At 41.2% G+C, this 17,735-nt stretch overlaps 1 protein-coding gene across 2 annotated transcripts; it reads left to right on the top strand.

The window, feature by feature from the left end:
- Positions 1–5,815: 5,815 nt before the first annotated feature.
- On the top strand, positions 5,816–17,083 carry lman2 (lectin, mannose-binding 2). Of its 2 annotated transcripts, XR_009769234.1 has the most exons (10): positions 5,816–6,191; positions 7,713–7,831; positions 8,082–8,199; positions 8,963–9,045; positions 10,835–10,996; positions 11,073–11,187; positions 11,856–11,975; positions 12,297–12,504; positions 14,722–14,776; positions 16,907–17,083. XR_009769234.1 is itself a non-coding variant. In XM_061686384.1 (8 exons), exons 1-8 carry the CDS (start codon positions 6,059–6,061, stop codon positions 12,455–12,457), a joined length of 1,011 nt encoding a protein of 336 aa, XP_061542368.1. In that variant the 5' UTR covers positions 5,816–6,058; the 3' UTR covers positions 12,458–14,237. The 2 variants fall into 2 exon arrangements, 1 of the variants encoding a protein (XP_061542368.1); XM_061686384.1 differs by lacking the exons at positions 14,722–14,776; positions 16,907–17,083 and having other exon boundaries at positions 12,297–14,237.
- The last annotated feature ends 652 nt before the right edge of the window (positions 17,084–17,735 follow it).

Consider the following 17,735-nt stretch of genomic DNA (forward strand, 5'->3'; position numbering starts at 1 on the left):
TGCGCCTGGTAGGTGGCGAGCGTTGCGCTGATTGGGACGTCAAATGAATCCCATTTAGGCGTCGACAGACGCAGCACGAGGCCGCCGCCGCCGCCGCTTCACTCGCTCCCGTTTGTCACTCTCCTCCTCTTCCTCCTCTGCGTTCTTCATCGCGCTGCATTCATGACACAATCAGAAGGGGGGGGAATTGTCTTTGTGCCAGAAAAGTTTTGGAAATTTCAAGATTGAATTGACTCTTTGAATTACTTCGATGCACAATTCTTTCCAAAATATGCTTTCCTCACTGGAAATAATGGAAGTACAAATCATTTGTAACAGGTGTAGCGTATATGGGTTAAATTAAAATGTAATTAATTTAGGAGAAAAGAATGGGCTGGAAGCGAAGCTGCAATTTTGGGTTTTTTTCTCGAACCCAAACACACACAAACAATTTCCCATTTGGGGATTTGGGGAGAGGTCGTTGCGAAAAATTTCCAAAATTTGGAACCCTAATCCAGGCTTGAAACGGCAACGCAAGATTTAAAACCCTACTATGAAACCGTAATCTGGGCTAAAATCATAATTTGAAACCCTAACGCTGGCAGGAACCCGTCATTTAAAAGCCTCACCCTTGTTTGAAACCTTAACACAGGCTTGAAATCCTAAATTGAAACACTAACCCAGGCTTCAAACAAGAATTTTAAACCCTAACCCTATAGTTTGGAACCCTACTTTAAACCCTAACTGTTGTTCAAAATCCTAAACCAGCCTTGAAAATCTACTTTGACACCCTAAACCTATTTTGAAAATATAATTTGAAAGCCTAATCCTGACTTGAAACCATAAATCTTGTTTGACACCCTCACCCTGTCTTGAAAAACAACTTTGAAACCCTCACCATTGTCTGAAACCCAAACACAGGTTTGAAACCCTAATCCTGATTTGAAACCATAATTTGAAACCCTAATCCAGGTTTGAAACCAGAATTTCAAATCCTAATGCTTGTTTGAAACCATAATTTCAAACCCTAATCCTGTTTTGAAACCATCCTTTCAAACCCTAATCCTGGTTTGAAACCATAATTTCAAACCCTAAACCTGGTTTGAAACCATAATTCAAAACCCTAATCCTGGTTTGAAACCATAATTATAAATCCTAATGCTTGTTTGAAACCATAATTTCAAACCCTAATCCTGTTTTGAAACCATCATTTCAAACCCTAATCCTATCTTGAAACCATACTTTGAAACCCTAATGCTTGTTTGAAACCCATCCATGGCTTGCAACCCCCCCCCCAAAAATAAATAAATAAATAAATACATAATTATATATATATATATATATATATATATATATATATATATATATATATTAAGAATAAATCCTTTCCATTATATCACAATTTTTAAATTGGAAAGGTTTGAGCTAAATAAAAATTGTGCATAATAACAATAACATGTATACTTGAATTATAGTTCCAGTAGGTCTATCCCTTGATGCTCAGAGGAAACAATTGTCAGATAAGCATCTATTAAAACATTTTTTTTTTTTTTTTTTTTTGTCAGAGTCAAACATAACATTTCATCAACATAACAAGCGAGGGAACAAAGGATGGAGCCTTCCTTAAAATCATCCAATAGACTTGCAGAGAGGAGCACGCGCACGCACGCGGTGGCGTGGAGCTGAAGATTCCATTTATTTGATGAACGAGGCTTGTTTTCTTTTCCCTCTCTGAGAAAAAGAGAAAAAGACGACGACGACGAGACCATCTTTAATCTGCAACCCTCACCTTTGACATTTGCTCACACACGCGCACGGCATGTCACATTACATGTGTGTGCACGTGAAATATGACGTGGCGCTAAAATGCAAACTGGCAGTGATGGGAACAGAACGACATGGCAGCCATAAACCATGTGACCTGGATTTAACCAACGCGGAGCAGTGCAGTGCGTTCAAAGTTGTTTTAGATCGTAAATATAGTGTGTTCAATAGTAAACCGTGCATTAAATAGTAAAAATAACGTGTTCGAAAGTCAACGGAGTGGGGTGTAGTTTCGTCGACAGCGCATCTGCGGCGGGCATTTTTGTTTGCCAATTTGGCAGACCGGTCTGCGCCAAGATGGGCGACGCGACGAGGGCGGGTCCAATTTGGTGACGGAAGGTCAGTCGAAACTTGGGCCCGCTCGGAACACGACTAAATATGTGAACGGCGGAAATGTCCGCATCATTTTAAACGTCAATATGGAAAACTACGCGCGATATGAATATGGAAAAAAAAAAAAAAAAAAGAAATCCACAATGCACTGACTCCCCCAAGAGGTGAACCGCGATCTATTGTGGGAAAACACCGTATACTATACATATAACTAGCCCAAGTACGGTGTTAAATAGTACAAACAATACGTTAAATGCGGGATTCAACAAATAATCATCATCACGAACTATTACGAGCTATTACAGCTTCGGTATGCGGCCACATTAATTGCATCTGAAAACAATTTTGATGCTACCCTGTGATGTTGTCATTACCATGGCAGCGCAATCTTCATCTGCAACAGCTACGACGACGCACACTAAGAGGGGCTTCCAAATTTGCTCCGCTAAGACTCCCAATGTTTTGATTCCGGCTAAGTGAAGTACCGGCAAGCTAATTAGTCCCCGTCTCCCACCTAATTTGCAACAAATAAACAGACATTTCCTTCTGGTGCCGACCAAGCGGGATACTCTTTTTTTCTTGGTCACGGAGATGATGACAGAGATTCCCCAAAGGGCTCTCAATAGTTGACTGCTGGTGGTGAAGAAATATTTCACAGGATGGGGAAGGGGAATCTTTGCCGTCAAACTAGTGCGCGCTCACTCAAAACAGGAAGTCCTTTCAAAATAAAAGCATCCAAATATCAAACAGGAAGTTACTCTTAATTGATTGTAAACAACGCAATAAGTACCAAATAGATGACTGCTTTGCAACTTAAGAAGTTCCCTTGGGGTTATTGGCATATACTGTATATTGCTTTATTTCGGCCAAATTTACATTGGTACCTTGAGATACTAGCGAGACCATTTTTTCCCCCTCTTGATACGAGCCGTCGACTTGCGAGCAAAACTTTGTGGAACCACCGCCGTATGGTGGCAGTGAAGTCATCTCAGCTCAGCTCAGGAAGTGCATCCTCTGCTGGGCCTTTTTGAGGACGGAGTTGAGGTTGATCGCCCACTTCAAGTCCACGAACAGGATCCTCGCGTAGGTGTTCTAGGATGAAGTGCAGTAATTTTGCCTTCAAGTCCGCTAAGAGCAACCTGAACCCAAGTTATTTTTCTTTTCTTTTTTTTTCCCCCCATCGTCACAGTGAAAAAAAAAAAAAAAAAAAAAAAAACGCTGTTTGCATCCTCATCGTGCCACACAATGGGTAGCCTGGCCGGACGCTAAGTAGCTTAGCGACGAGGCGCACGCCGAAGCGAACGGAGGCGGCGAAGTCCCTGAAGCGGCCTTGGATTTGCAAACAGGCAAATGAGGCAAAGAAGTGACCTGAAAAGGCGTATTAAAAACAGTAATCCTGCTCGAAAGGAGCTACCGTGCACGATAAAAATAAACCGGGATTTGAAATAATCCAGAAACAGTCCGCGTCACGTTCACATTGTATGGGTCATGTCAGTAATGCGATTGCTTGTCTGACTAGTCGCTAACGATCGCCGCCACCTCGCACAAATCGAAATAATCCGATCTTCTGCCGCCTCCACTGTTCATTTGATCAACAACTCTACGGATTTGCAATTACGTCCAGGTGAACGGTCTCCGACAGCCGATGGACGCCCGTGAAAAGTTGGCGTCTTCACCGAACTGGACGACGTTAAGGTCTCGCTCCCCGCAGGCGAGAAACGAGAGCGTGGGCCTGATGTTGTCATTATCGCACTTCCGTCCGTCTTCATTCAGCTTCACACATTTAATGCCACCCTGCACAGGAATATAATTAAGAAGATTTGGGGGTCGCACGGAGGCCCCGGCTGATGATCGGCTGGACTGAACCGTCTGTTTGACCTGACAACAACAAGTCCTCATGCGTCATGTACATGTATGTCAAAGACAATTTAGTCTTAAATCAATCTAATGTACTTTTTTTTTGGGGAAACATCAAAGACGAGGTAGTCTTCCAAGAACCCAATCTCCGCGTTTTGTCAAACATCGACGGCAATTTGTTTTTCGACGAACCCAACGTTCGAGGAAACCTCATCTCATCGGAACTCGGCGTACGTTTTCTGCCCACATCAACGACGATGTAGTCTTCGCCAACGCGAGCAATTGTTCTGGTAAACATCAAACATGAGTTTCATCAGAAAACGTTTCGGCCTTCAGGTCTGATCACATATGCGTCGCTTGTTTCGTCCGCTGATCAATACTCACCACTGATAGGCCAGCTCATTGATTAGCCCCGGGGTAGACTTTCCATGTCGCAGCCACTGATCTGACATGAGTTACATCCACAGGTGGACGCGTGGGTGCGTTAAGTAAGATAAGATAAGATAATGCGTGAATGATCTCCAGATCTACACCGCCCAAAAACTGTTATAACACACAAAAAGACAAAAAAAAAAAAAAAAAAAGGAAAAATTGAAAAAGAAATACGCAAATAGGTGAATCCGCAGGTGGCGAGTCTGTGGGGTCAACTGTTTAGCGTTAAGTTATTCAAATATGTAAGTATATACGGTATATAAACACAAGCCTAAACATCAAATATTGTAATATTTGGTGACATTTGAGATGTTTAAGGCTGCTGCGATGACTTTGCCCCGAGGCCTTCGGGGACGACCGTCCATCTCCCGGTTGGCCTGAGAACGCTTCGGGATCCCCTCGGAACGGTTGGACGAAGTGGCCGGGGGGATAAGCGGAAGAAGACGGATGGATAATTAAAGTGAGACTTTTGTCGGGTTGTTTTTTTTTTTCCCAATTGTTCAAGCAGAAAAAAAATATTCACTGAGCTTTTTTGCTTTAGGTTGAAATGCTAGATGGCAAGATTTCTGTTTCTGTGGCTTTTGGATCAACGTTACACTTGCACACACACACACACACACACACACACACACACAAACACAAGTCTGATCGGGGATGGCTTACCTTTTGTCAAATCCCCGCACGGTTAAACTGAAGGCTTAACTCTGCAGATCTTCCAGTGGAAAGCAATAAAAAAAAAGTGGAGTTGTTGTAGCGGCTTGCAGAAAAAGCAGCGAGTCACACCGTGGAGGCAAAGTGACATTTATCGTGTGTCTCTGGATAACAACGCAAGTGCTCCTTTGAGACCTTCCTGGATTTTTGTCCTCAGCACACATTAGGGTTGGAACAACAACAACAACAAAAAAGGCAAAATAGGGATTCAAGCCAAGGTCAGGGTTTCAAGCAAATGTTTGGGTCTTAAACTAAGGCTTCAAGGCAGGGTTAGGTTTTCGAACAACTGTTAGGTGTCAAGACTGGGTGACGTTTCTTATATGATGGTTTCAAGACAGGATTCGGCTTCCAAATTGGGGTTTGGATTCCAAATTAGGGTTTCAAGACTGGGTCAGTGTTTCAAGTAAGGGACAAATTTCCGAAATGAAACATATTATTACAACTCATACTATGCTCGCGAGTGATGTACTGTACTTTAGTATTCCCAATTGATAAGAAATATAACGTCCTTCTTCTGGATATTTTATTTTCCTTCTGTTACCATCTAGTGGTATAAACTTGAACTGCAGGCACTCGCTAATTGGCTTACATTTCGATGTGCTTGTCTGTGATTGGTCCGTGTTCCATGTGTCTTGAGAAACATGCTCCGAGAAACACACTGATTGGCCATTTTTCTAGATTTAAAAAGGTTTAGATTTTCGATGTGCAGTATTAAATATTAAATCTAAATATAAAGTAGACTATTAGAAGCGAATGTGTTTAAAATAAGAAAAAAAATCCCTCAGGTTGAGCGAGGAAGTAATCGAGGACTCTTCGCGTGTTGGCAGTTTCTTTTCGGAAGAGAATAGCAAACGGACCGACGCGTTCATGGACTTTGCGAGTCGGCTATTTTGAAGAGTTGGGAGAGATATTTTGTGTCGAAATGGCGAGTTTTGGAGCGTTTGCGGGCTGTGTGTGCCTCCTCGCGGCCGCGCTACGGCTGGTGTGCGGCGACATTACGGACGGCAACCCGGAGCACCTTAAACGAGAACACTCGTTGATGAAACCCTACCAAGGTAGGAAGTCGTCAACTTTAGCTCGCTTGAATTCAAGTCTTTCTGTTTACAACTCCGGACATAGTTTTAAAACACTCCTCCCAACCCCCCAGATAGATATTATTTACTGGTTACACTAATTTGGCAGCGACTTCTTTAAGCTACCGTGTAGTTAACTAACAATTACGGTGTTGCTTTCCACTCATTTTTCCCCACTTGAAATTGTCTTAATAGAGTCCGATAAAACCGCCCTGCAATTTCCTTTAAGTCCATTAAGCAACATGAAGGGAATTCTGTCAAGTGAGATATTAGCCATTAGAAAATGAACTCGTGCAGTAGGACAAAAAAAAAAAAAAAAAAGGAAACATACCCCTGACAAAATTAGACCAAGAGAAATGATTTCAGAACATTTTCTACAATTAATGCCACCTATAACCTGTACAACTTCATTGAAGAAGAAAAAAGGTTTTCGTATAAATCAAACAGTTTTGATGGTGTCGTTGCACAAGTGTCCACGCCCACAAAATCCTGGCCTTTGAAAGGGGGTGTGCAGACTTGTAATATCCAACTGGAACAGCTGAGGATGGCCATCACTATGGCAACCAACCCCGTCACATTTTGGTGACCACCAACGCATTTTCCCTCATTTTGTCCTGATAATACCGCCGGCTCGCTCCACTCTGGTTGTCGTCGCCACGGTAACAAGTATATCCGGTCGCATTTGAGTTGACAAGATAAAGCCCAATGATCGTAAAAACGGGATAGGGAATACAGGATTTTATTGCAGTAGTCTGCAGTAGTCAGTCGTGAAAGAGCAAATTTGTGTTATAGTCTGATCCGGGCAATACGTGTTGCCTGTCTCAGACGTGTTGTCTGTACCACACCGCTGTTTTTTTTTTGTTTGTTTTTTCTTTGGCCATCAGATATTTACAGTACTACGTCGAAAGACACGCGACAAGGCTAAAAATAAACGAGCTTTTGGATTCAAATATAATGTGTACGAAGGCGACGCGGAGAAAATGCTCTTTTGCGGAGCCGATCGATGACATCATTGATCGGATCGGAGAATTATGACATTAAAGCCGATCAGCATAAAATGTTAAATATTGGCCGATACCGATCACCCCCAGCAAATCGGTGTAAAGTCTAGTTTTTACCGGTTCATATTTGGGTTAGGGTTTCAAATTAGCAATTCAAGCCCAGGTTAGGGTTTTAAACTAGAATTTCAAGGCATGTTCATTGTTTCAGATTACACTTTTAAAACAGGTTAGGGTTTTAAACAAAGGTAAGGGTTTCAAATTATGGTTTTAGATATGATTCTGGCGTCAAGTAAGGGTTGTCTCAAAAGTAGGGTTTCAAGACAGGATTAATGGTTCAAATCAAGGTTGCAAGAGAAGAGTGAGGCTTTCTGGTTAAGAGTTTAAATTATGGTTTCCACCCAAGGTCAGGGTTTCAAAGACATTTTAGGATTTCAAAGTAGGGTTTCAAGACAAGAGTTATGGTTTCAAATGTTGTTGTATTCACTCGCCTGCTGTGTGTTAGGCGTGGGCAGCAGCCCGTCGAGCCAGTGGGACTTCTCGGGGAGCACGTTGGTGACCAGCTCGTACGTGCGACTAACTCCGGATGAGAAAAGCAAGCAGGGATCCATCTGGAATACTGTGGTGAGCACCTTTTTCTCATTACATTGGATGTTGCCAAATGATAGCCCAATCATTTTTGTGATGACCCGCCACTCATTAAACGTTCTATATTGTGTCTATGTATAATATAAACTGTCATCAATAAAGCTTTATTTTCAGTGCCTAAAAGGTTTGAAGTCACCTGTGTCATGTACGGCTGTATTAATCAAATATATTTTCTCCATGAACGGCAGTCCGCGTTGAAAATGTTTTGCGGTGTCTTGCTGTGCAGCCGTGTTACCTGAAAGACTGGGAGATGCACGTCCACTTCAAAATCCACGGGCTGGGCAAGAAGAATCTCCACGGCGACGGCATTGCTCTCTGGTACACAAAAGACAGACTGCATCCTGGTAAGCACGGCTTTTGGAATCACACTTTTTGTGGAAATCGAAGGGAAGTGTAATGATCATAATGATAATGTAAATGTAAACATTCAGGAACATTGTGGTCATACAATTGTGCACGATGATGGGCAAAATGATTTGGATAAATATTGTACTCACGATTAATAACCATGATTATTCGCCATGTTAGGGAAAACATCTGTATTTTTATTGCACTACTTTTCAACAAACAAAATGGAAACCGTTTTACTGTCGGCTTTTGTTTGTTTTAGCTGAGACACAAATGTTCTTGACAGTAAAAAAAAAAAAAAAAAAAAAATGTCCTGACAAAATATCCAGAATGTTGTCCGTGGCGTCTGTGCATTTTTATATGGTGTATGTATAATGTGTATGGAAAATAATTGCAAGTGGGTATCACATATTTCTTGTCCATTTTCTGACATTTGTTCAAATGGTTGAACAGATTAGGTGTGTTACCTTGCTTCGCTGTGCTTCTCTCGACATGACTCGCGCGCTCGACACTTATTCCACCGCATGACTGACTACTGAGGCTCCCGCTGCAGGGTGCGCACTGCGCTGGCTTATTATTCAGGCAGCTTAACGAAGCTTCAACCGAGCGTTCGCCCCCTGGTGGTTGGCTGACGACTGGTTGAGAAAGGGCCTCAAGTTCATATGTCGACCATCCGGCTCGTCTAATCGTGGAAGCCAATATTGGAATCACAATTAAAATTCGCATACTGCTGTGTCACGCTCTCTGCCTCCGTCTTAGGCTCGGTGTTTGGGAACCAGGATCAGTTTCTGGGCCTGTCCATTTTCCTGGACACCTTCCGCAATGACCAGCAAGGCATGGACGTAAGTTTACACCGCACGGCTCCCCGCCATTGATCGCCTCCTCTGTCCTCAGGGCCCGTCTTCTCCGACCACGCCGTCTTCCACGGGCTGGCAGTGTTTATCGATACGTACTCGAACGATGACTCAGTTGACGTGAGTGCTGACCTTCTCGTCAGCATGCTTTCGCCGGTTCCATTTTTTCCGTTAAAACGTCATTCCGTTTTCCCCCTCATTTTATGTTCACGTTAACCATTTCGGTTCGACGCGGCCATTTTAGAGCTGTTTCCAGAGGTCCTTTAAGGACCTTTTGGTGGTGAACTATTTGTGACGCATTTGGTTGTCTCTCATGAGTCGACCCACGGAAAACTTCTCATGAAGCCATGCCTGGGAAAAAAACAAAACAACAGAAAGCCAGGGCTATTTCCAGGGGTCCTTGAAAGACCCTGCCCTCAGGGGTTGACATTATATCCAACCACCGCCAAATTCGCGTACACCATCCCTCTCCTGCCCACACTGGCAGCCTGACGGTGAAAAAGATAGCAAGAAAGGTTTTATAGGGCGTATTTCTGCCTTTTACCGTTGTGTAATTTTCATCTTTTTGCGAACTAAATAAAGATATATATGCAACTGTTAACACCCACGTCATGTGTGTCTTTGTGGGGGGGGGGAAAGACACTTTACATGGTGGTGTAGCTACAAGAAACAAATGACTGGAGGCGTTGCCTTTTAACATCAGCTGTATTTTTTTTTTTTAATTTTAAAGCCAAAGCATATATGTACAGTGCTATGAAAAAGTATTTGCCCCCTTCTCAAATTCATTTTTTTTTATTTGCATAGCTTCCCCACTTTATGTTTAGGATCATCAAACGTGTAAATATCAGACAAAGATAATCCATGTAAACATAAAATGCAGTTGTTTTAAATGGTGATTTTATTTATTAAAGCAAAACATCTGTTCAAAGCTAAAAAAATAAAATAAAATAAAATAAATAAATGCCCCCCTTTTTAAATTGTGAATTAACTGTGGCTAAATAAATTTTTGGGGGGGAAAGCTGAGTTCATTTTCAAAGACCACATCCAAGCCTGATGACCTCCAGAACTTCTCAATCAAGAAATCACATAAATAGAACCTGTCTGACAAAATGAAGTTGGCCAAACGATCTATCCCAAATATTCTATGGACTGACGAGACGAAAGTTAAACTTTTCGGAAGGTGTCTGTCTTGTTACATTTGCCGTAAGTGTAACTCACCATTTAAAAAAAAAAAAAAAAAAAAAATATCATACCAGTGGTCAAACGTGATGGTCTTGGGCTGCTTTGCTCCTTCAGGACCTGGACAACTTGTTGCCAGTTATAGAAAATGCTGGATTTCAGTTGTTGCTGCTGAGGATGGCTCAACCAATTATGTTTAGTGGGCAATAATGTTTAATTTATTATTTTTTAACACAGGGCTAGGTAGCTTTGAGTTATTTTTTTCTGTAATAAATAAAATCACCATCTAAAAACTGCATTGTATGTTTACTTGGGTTATGTTTGACTGATATTTACATGTTTGATTAGGTTAAACATTTAAGTGGGGCAACTATGCAAAAAAACCAAACATTTATACACACATAAAAGCTGGGTGTTTTGGTTTGAAGCGTTTTTAGTTTTTTTTTGCATGGTGTCTGGGGCTCATGTTTCTTTAACCATAGCTTTTTTAATGTTGCAACCTCATCTCAGCATTCTCTCTCACTTTTTACATGAATTTCAATTCCCCATATATTTTTTTTAACATTATTGAACTCTGTGTGCTCCTTGCTATCTTCAGCGTTCCTTCCCGTACGTTTCGGCCATGGTGAACAACGGCTCGGTGAGCTACGACCACGGCAAAGACGGACGCTCGTCGGAGCTGGGAGGCTGCTCGGCCGAAATCCGCAACCGAGAGTTTGACACCTACCTCGCCATCCGCTACTCCAAAGGGAGACTCACTGTATGTACTGAATGACAAATGCTTTCTGGTGAAACATGGCGGTAGAGTGTGTCGACGCGGTGTCGCCGCCCCGCAGGTGATGATGGATGTGGATGACAAGAACGAGTGGAAGGAATGCATCGACATCGGAGGCGTTCGTCTTCCCACGGGATATTTCTTTGGCGCCTCGGCGGCCACTGGAGATCTTTCTGGTTTGTCACGTTTTAACAATTCCATCAACGAGAATATAGTCGTAGGATTACAAGGATGAAAAATAGTAGCACTATGAGGAAAAAAATGCGTACCTGTAATAAGAATAGAATGTTTCTGGAATAATGGCGTAATATTACAAGAAAAAAAAAAACATTGGCGTGAGAAAAAGTGGCAATTTTTCCGGATTGCCATAATATTGCAAGAAAATAATATTAAAAAAAAAAAAAAAAGTGGAAAATGTAATATTACAGCAAAATGATTGTAAGAAAAAAAGCTGAAATAGTACAATTGTTTTTGTTTGAGAAATTAATACACAATCCCATTTTGAGAAAAAATAGTGACACAAAATTATAACATAAGGAAAAATGTGCAATGCCACAAAAATGAAGTTAGAATATTACAAGAAAAAGAATAACTTGACAAAAATAATAACATGACAAAAAGAACTCACATCACAAAAAGTAGTTGTAATACAAGAACAAAAAAAGCAACACAAAATCGTAACATTACAGGAAAAAGTCACTATGAAAAAAACATGCAATTATGGGGAAGAAAATAAACATAACGAGAAAAAAAGTTCCTGTGACTCATTTTGCCATTTTAGATTTTGGTTGGGTACCTAATAAAGTGGCCGGCGTGTCGTTAACTTCTCGCCTCCGTTTGGTAGACAACCATGACATCATCTCAATGAAGCTGTACCAGCTGATGGTGGAGTACACGTCTGAGGAGGAGAACCTGGACTGGACCAAGATCGAGCCAAGCGTCAGCCTGCTCAAGTCGCCCAAAGGTTTGGTCGGGGGCGGGATCTTAAAATAAATAGAAGCTCAGATGGTCTTTTTTTCCCGCAAAAATATCCAATTTTTATCAGCGGAGACACGCTTTGAATCGTAGCCGCTAAAAAAAAAAATGGTCTTGACAAGTAAACCCGAATTAAGCGATGAAAATCGATGAAACGCCCATATTTGGCGCAATAGCAAAATTTCTTTCAAGGGGAAGCAAACTCACAAATTTTGGGGGCAAGAATACGTGAATGCGCAAACCAAAAAAAACCTCAAAAGAATTGTGGGTTTACTTAGCTTTTAAATGGGCAACGCGCTTTCCTCTGCAGACAACATTGATGACCCGACGGGCAATTTCCGCGGCACGCCGCTGACGGGCTGGAAGGTGTTCCTGCTGCTGCTGTGCGCGCTGCTGGGCATCGTGGTGTGCGGCGTGGTGGGCGCCGTGGTCTTCCAGAAGCGGCAGGAGCGAAACAAGAGGTTCTACTGACAACCCGGAGGAGCAGAGGAACGCCCGTCGAACGCAGCGGGGCGCTGGTGATTGACTCTTGAAGCACATTTTAATGTGAATCTTTTTTTCCTTTTTTTTTTTTTTTAATTTCTTTTTTGGGGTGGGGGGTCTAAAGATTGTACAAATGTTCTGGATGGAAGCACTGCATGTTGTGCTGCCATTTTTAATGGCATCCTGGTTGCCATGGCAACAGCACAACCTTCCGCGCCGTGATTTTGATATTTCTTTTTGTTTTTGGTTGTCACTCATCTGTGCTCTCAAACTGGAAACCCGCGTCCTCAAAGTCAGCTGGTTGCCTTCGACTTTGAGCCAAAATGGCCGTCTTTCAAAAAGCATCGTAAACAGTAAACAAGGCTTTTAATTGTTCACCAGGACATAAAACCACTCTTGAATGTGTCGAAAACGTGTGCTGACTGCGCTCTAAAATGCGGTTTAAACAAGCGCAACATTGACCCGCTCAAAATGCAACGTTTGCATTCAACTTTGAGCCGAAATAGCTGTCTTTCTCTCTGTACGTGTTCAAATGTAGTAAATGGGGCTTTTAATTGTTCACCTGGATACCTTTAAATAATCTCAAGAGGGTGCTGGTGGCAATTTAAAATGGGATTTAAATGAGCATTAACTTGTTTGTTGACGCTAAACAACACTGACCCACTCAAAATGAGTCATTTGTTGTCAACTTGGAGCCAAAATGGCCCTCTCTCCAAGTTCAAAGCGACTAAACGGGGCTTCAAATTGTTCAGAACATGTAAAACCACCTTTGAACATAGTCGAAAGTGTGCTGGCGGTGATCGAAAATGAGATTTGAATCATCTCAGCATTGTTTTGTGTTCTCTGAAGTGAAGTGAACAGAACTTTTGAATTCTTTCCTGGGACATAAAACCACATTTAAACATTAAAAAGTGTCCCGATTACGCTCTAAAATAACTTCTAAACAAGCAAAGCATTGTTAAACAGCTTTGATGCGCTCAAAACATGACATTTGTGCGCTCCCTGAGGCATGAAACCACATTTTAATATGTGCAAAAGTGTGCCGGCGGCGATCTAAAATACGATTTAAGAAAGCTCAGCATTGTTTGTTGACAGATGGCCTCAATTTGAGCCGTTGGACAAATTGTTCATCTATGGTGTTCTGGTTAAATAACGAGGGGTTTGTCATGGTTTCCCAGGACTTAAAAACAACGTGTTCAAAAGTGCGCTGGCTGCGATCGAAAATGAGATTTTTCTTGAGGCTAAACCTTCCAAATGAGCCTTTGACTTTTGAGTAATTGCCCACAGGGACTTCAAACCACCACCCAAAATCGAAACAGGATTATATCGTCTCAAAATTGACCTTCACGGGCGTGGTATATTTCAACTTGATTTAAGGTGCGAGAAGAAGAAATGAGCATTGCACTCCACGAGTGTAAACAAGTGAGTGTTATGAGCGTAATCTCTGGTGAAAAGCGTGCGGAAATATGATGACGGAGTTAGTGAATTGAATTGGGTGGCTTTGTACGGTGTGTTTGTTTGGTTACCATATGTGTCTTTGAGGGGAAATGAAATGTTAGTTGGCTTCAAAAAAATGAAAGTTATTTGGCTTCATCTTGTCGTTTTCACGTGCAGCCGGGAGGCTCTGTTGCAATATCGCCCCCTTTAGGTTCTCACCAGAATGCACTGAGGATAGGAAAAGAAGGATTAAAAACTCAATGAAACACTTGGTGACATTGTTGTACTGTCATTTTTTTGGGGGGGGGGTGTTACACTTCTGTGTTTGTCGATTTGTTCTTTGAGTTAGCCAACAAAAGCCACCAGCTCTTCTGAATGATACTTGTGAAGTAATGGTAAGCTCTCGTTAGCCCAAATGCTAACACGATGCATAGTTAGTAGAAACGTACTTATGACGGCTCGTTATAATGAAGTGTAAATGTAGGTACATTACTACTAAAAACTACCATCAGTTGATTTATTGGCCACTAAAAATGGTAAAACTATGAAAGCTAACTGTAAATGAATGGTATGCTCATTTAGCCTTAACTTTCATTATTGTGATTTTTTTTTTTTTTTTTTGGGGTGGGCCTTTGTGGCATTTGTAATATGAGTATTTGTCCACGTGATGGCGATGTAGTTCGCAGAATGTAGAGTATATGCGCGTTCACTTCCGAGCCTGCTTTTCTATTTCTTTTTTCTTTTTCTTTTTTAATTCGAATAAATGAACAGTACTGACTTTCTTCTCAATGACACATGTCTGTGTTTTTCTACAGTCACCTGGTGGTACATACATGTGGTCATGTCATCTTCGGTCAGCAGATCGTCAAGGTGCGTTCAAGATGCTGCGAACTTTCATAGTTTTATGATTTTAAAACATTGGGTTGATAATTGATCATTTTTGGGAGACCTTTAAATGGCAACATTTTGCGAAGGGATGCCGTTCCATTTTTCACAGAGCAGTCACCTTGACTTACATGTCATGTGTGTCGAATATTTTGAACATCCCAGGAAGTTCATCACCATAATAAGTTTGTTTGGAACATTTGCCATGGGAAATAACAATAATCATCATTTATCATTTAGCAAAGGTCAACGTTTATTCTTTTTTTTTTATCATTTACAAATTTCCAAGTAGTAATATTTCTTTTCATATATTATTTTTTGCCAATTCAACAAGTAAAAATAAGAAATAATATTGAACAGCTATATTGTATGATTTCACAATAGCAACCTATTTTTGTCATTTGTATTTGTATATAAACTAAAACAGGTGGAATATTCTTGGCCACATATTTTACCATGGTTCATTATTTTTATTAAAATTACCACCATCCGTACTATTACTACTAATGCTAATAATAATAATAATGATAATTTAATAATTTTTTATGAAAGCAGGCGCATAAAAGCCTAAAAAATGAAAAGCGTAGGCTGGTTGCTGGAGGAAAATGTACAGTGTTGGTTGAAAAGGAGCTCAGAAGAAAAATCATAAAAAGTCGTTTATTTTGTCTCGCTGAAAATTTAGAAAATGCTCTTTACTCAAAACTGACTTACAATAAGTATAGTATAAAATGTTTTCACTGGAAATAAGATAAATTCACTAAGTAAGATTTGAGTTTTTGCAGTGCATATTTTTTTACCTACCTTCTATTTCTTTTCCTTACCTCATACAAGACGATACGTTAGCGCCGCGCTATACTACGTTAGCGCCGCGCTATACTACGTTAGCTTTTTTTCAAAAAGTTTTTTTTTTTTTTTTTTTTTTACCACCAATTAAAAGTGAAAATAGCCAATAATTGGTTTGGATTTGCCGACTAGCTCAGATCTCCCTGAGACGCTAACTTGTCATTTTGATCTGTTTACTCCCTCGTTTTTAGCCCCGACGCCGTCATCAAAACGTCTTTGAAGGTGGCTTAATCGTGGCGGCGGTGGCATTTTGGCGTGAACAAAGTACTCCCCCCCCCCCGCGCGGGAAGCTACTCGTCGGGTCTGAGCCGATGTTAATTTGGCATCATGCAAAATGCTTTGCAATTGTTGATGTCTGATTAGCATCAACTCTTGAGAGGCAGCGATACTAAGCCATTTTTATTCCGAAAAAAATTCAACCAAAGAGTGACGGTTTTTTTCCCCACATCCAACAAATGATCACAACACAGGAGTAAATTGGAGCAAATTGTGCTTGTTGCTTTTTTTTCTTCTTCTTTTCTTTTTCGCTGTTATTCACGTGTTAGCAAAGCTGCTTATTGACCGCCATGTGTGACAGTCATCAATAAGGCGCAATTTACATATTGTCAGCACACAAAGCATCCTGATACACGCAGACTATGCAAGTTTTACACAGGCCAAAACTGAAAAGTTGTCCCATTGTGACAGTCTGCACCTTGAAACATAAACAAGGAACTCATTTGACCCCAAATCTGCCGTCTCGAAAAGACGCTAAAACCGACACCTCCAAACAGACACGCCCACAGATACGATACGGGGTGTGTTCGGAAATGCACGCTCTGCGACACTCCGGACCTTTTACAGATATCGATATGACGGCCCCATGAGGACGTCATGATTCTCGGTGCGCAGCGAAAATGTACCTTATTCGATATACATTCGTAACGTTAGCCATTACATATATTGGAATGAAATTATACTTTTTTTTCACAACCCCTTTTTTACCGGTATACATTCATATAATGTGATTATTTTTTCTTCCCCCTTTTCCTTACACCTATGTATAATACGCTCCATCATTCTTTTTGTATAATTTTTTGGGGAGAAAATGTGGACTGCCAAAACGTTTTGGAAGGTGTGTGTTACATCTGGTGTAAATGTAATACAGCATTTCAGGAAAAAGAGCATCATACCAACGGTCAAACGTGGTGGTAGTGTGATGGTGTGAGGCTGCTTTGCTCCTTCAGGACCTGGATGACTCGCTGTGATCGATGGAATTCTGCTCTTTAACAGAAAATCCTGAAGGAGAATGTTCGATGCCACAGTTTATGGCATCGAGCTGAAGCGCACCAAGGCCCTGCAGCAGGATAACGATCCAAAACATACCAACAAGTCAACTTCTGAATGGCTTCAAAAAACAAAATGAAGGTTCTTCAATTAAAATAAATGTCCACAGCATTGTATGTACGAGGAAATATCAGTTGGGAAAGGGCGATTTAGGGGGGGGTGTATTATACTCGAGAAATTACGGGAGTGATAAAACGAAATGTACAATATTGTGCATGTGTGCGCGTGCATGCATGTTTCCTGTGACACGCTGTTCTCTCTCTCTCTCTCTCTCTCTCTCTCACACACACACACACACACACACACACACACACACACACACACACACACACACACACACGCGCACACCAGAATTGGCCAATCATATACTACTTCCTGCTTCATCTACCATCTATCTATTATCCCAAAGCACACACACGCTCTATTTGATTATATTTGAATGATCATTTTGATATTTCTGTAGTCATTCTGTGTCCCCTCACAGCCACTGGGGGCGTGGTCTTAAAGGATTGATCTGATTTGTTGTGATGTGTATACTTTTTTTGTACTTTTGAATTCAGGATAATCTCATCATTTAAATACAGCATTTTTTTTTTGACTTTTTTTTTTTTTTTTTTTTTTTTTTTTGCTGGAATGTTTGGGGTGTTATTTCACCTGGAGAGCTTTTATTGTGGTGGGCGGTTTCCTCCCTGTGAGCCCGCAATTTGTTTTCATTATGAAGTGAACGTGGCCGTTGCGGATTGACGTGACGCCAACGGTGTTCGTTTGCTCCTGC

The sequence above is a fragment of the Phycodurus eques genome, chromosome 9, assembly GCF_024500275.1.
Source record: "Phycodurus eques isolate BA_2022a chromosome 9, UOR_Pequ_1.1, whole genome shotgun sequence".
NCBI classification, from domain to species: domain Eukaryota; kingdom Metazoa; phylum Chordata; class Actinopteri; order Syngnathiformes; family Syngnathidae; genus Phycodurus; species Phycodurus eques.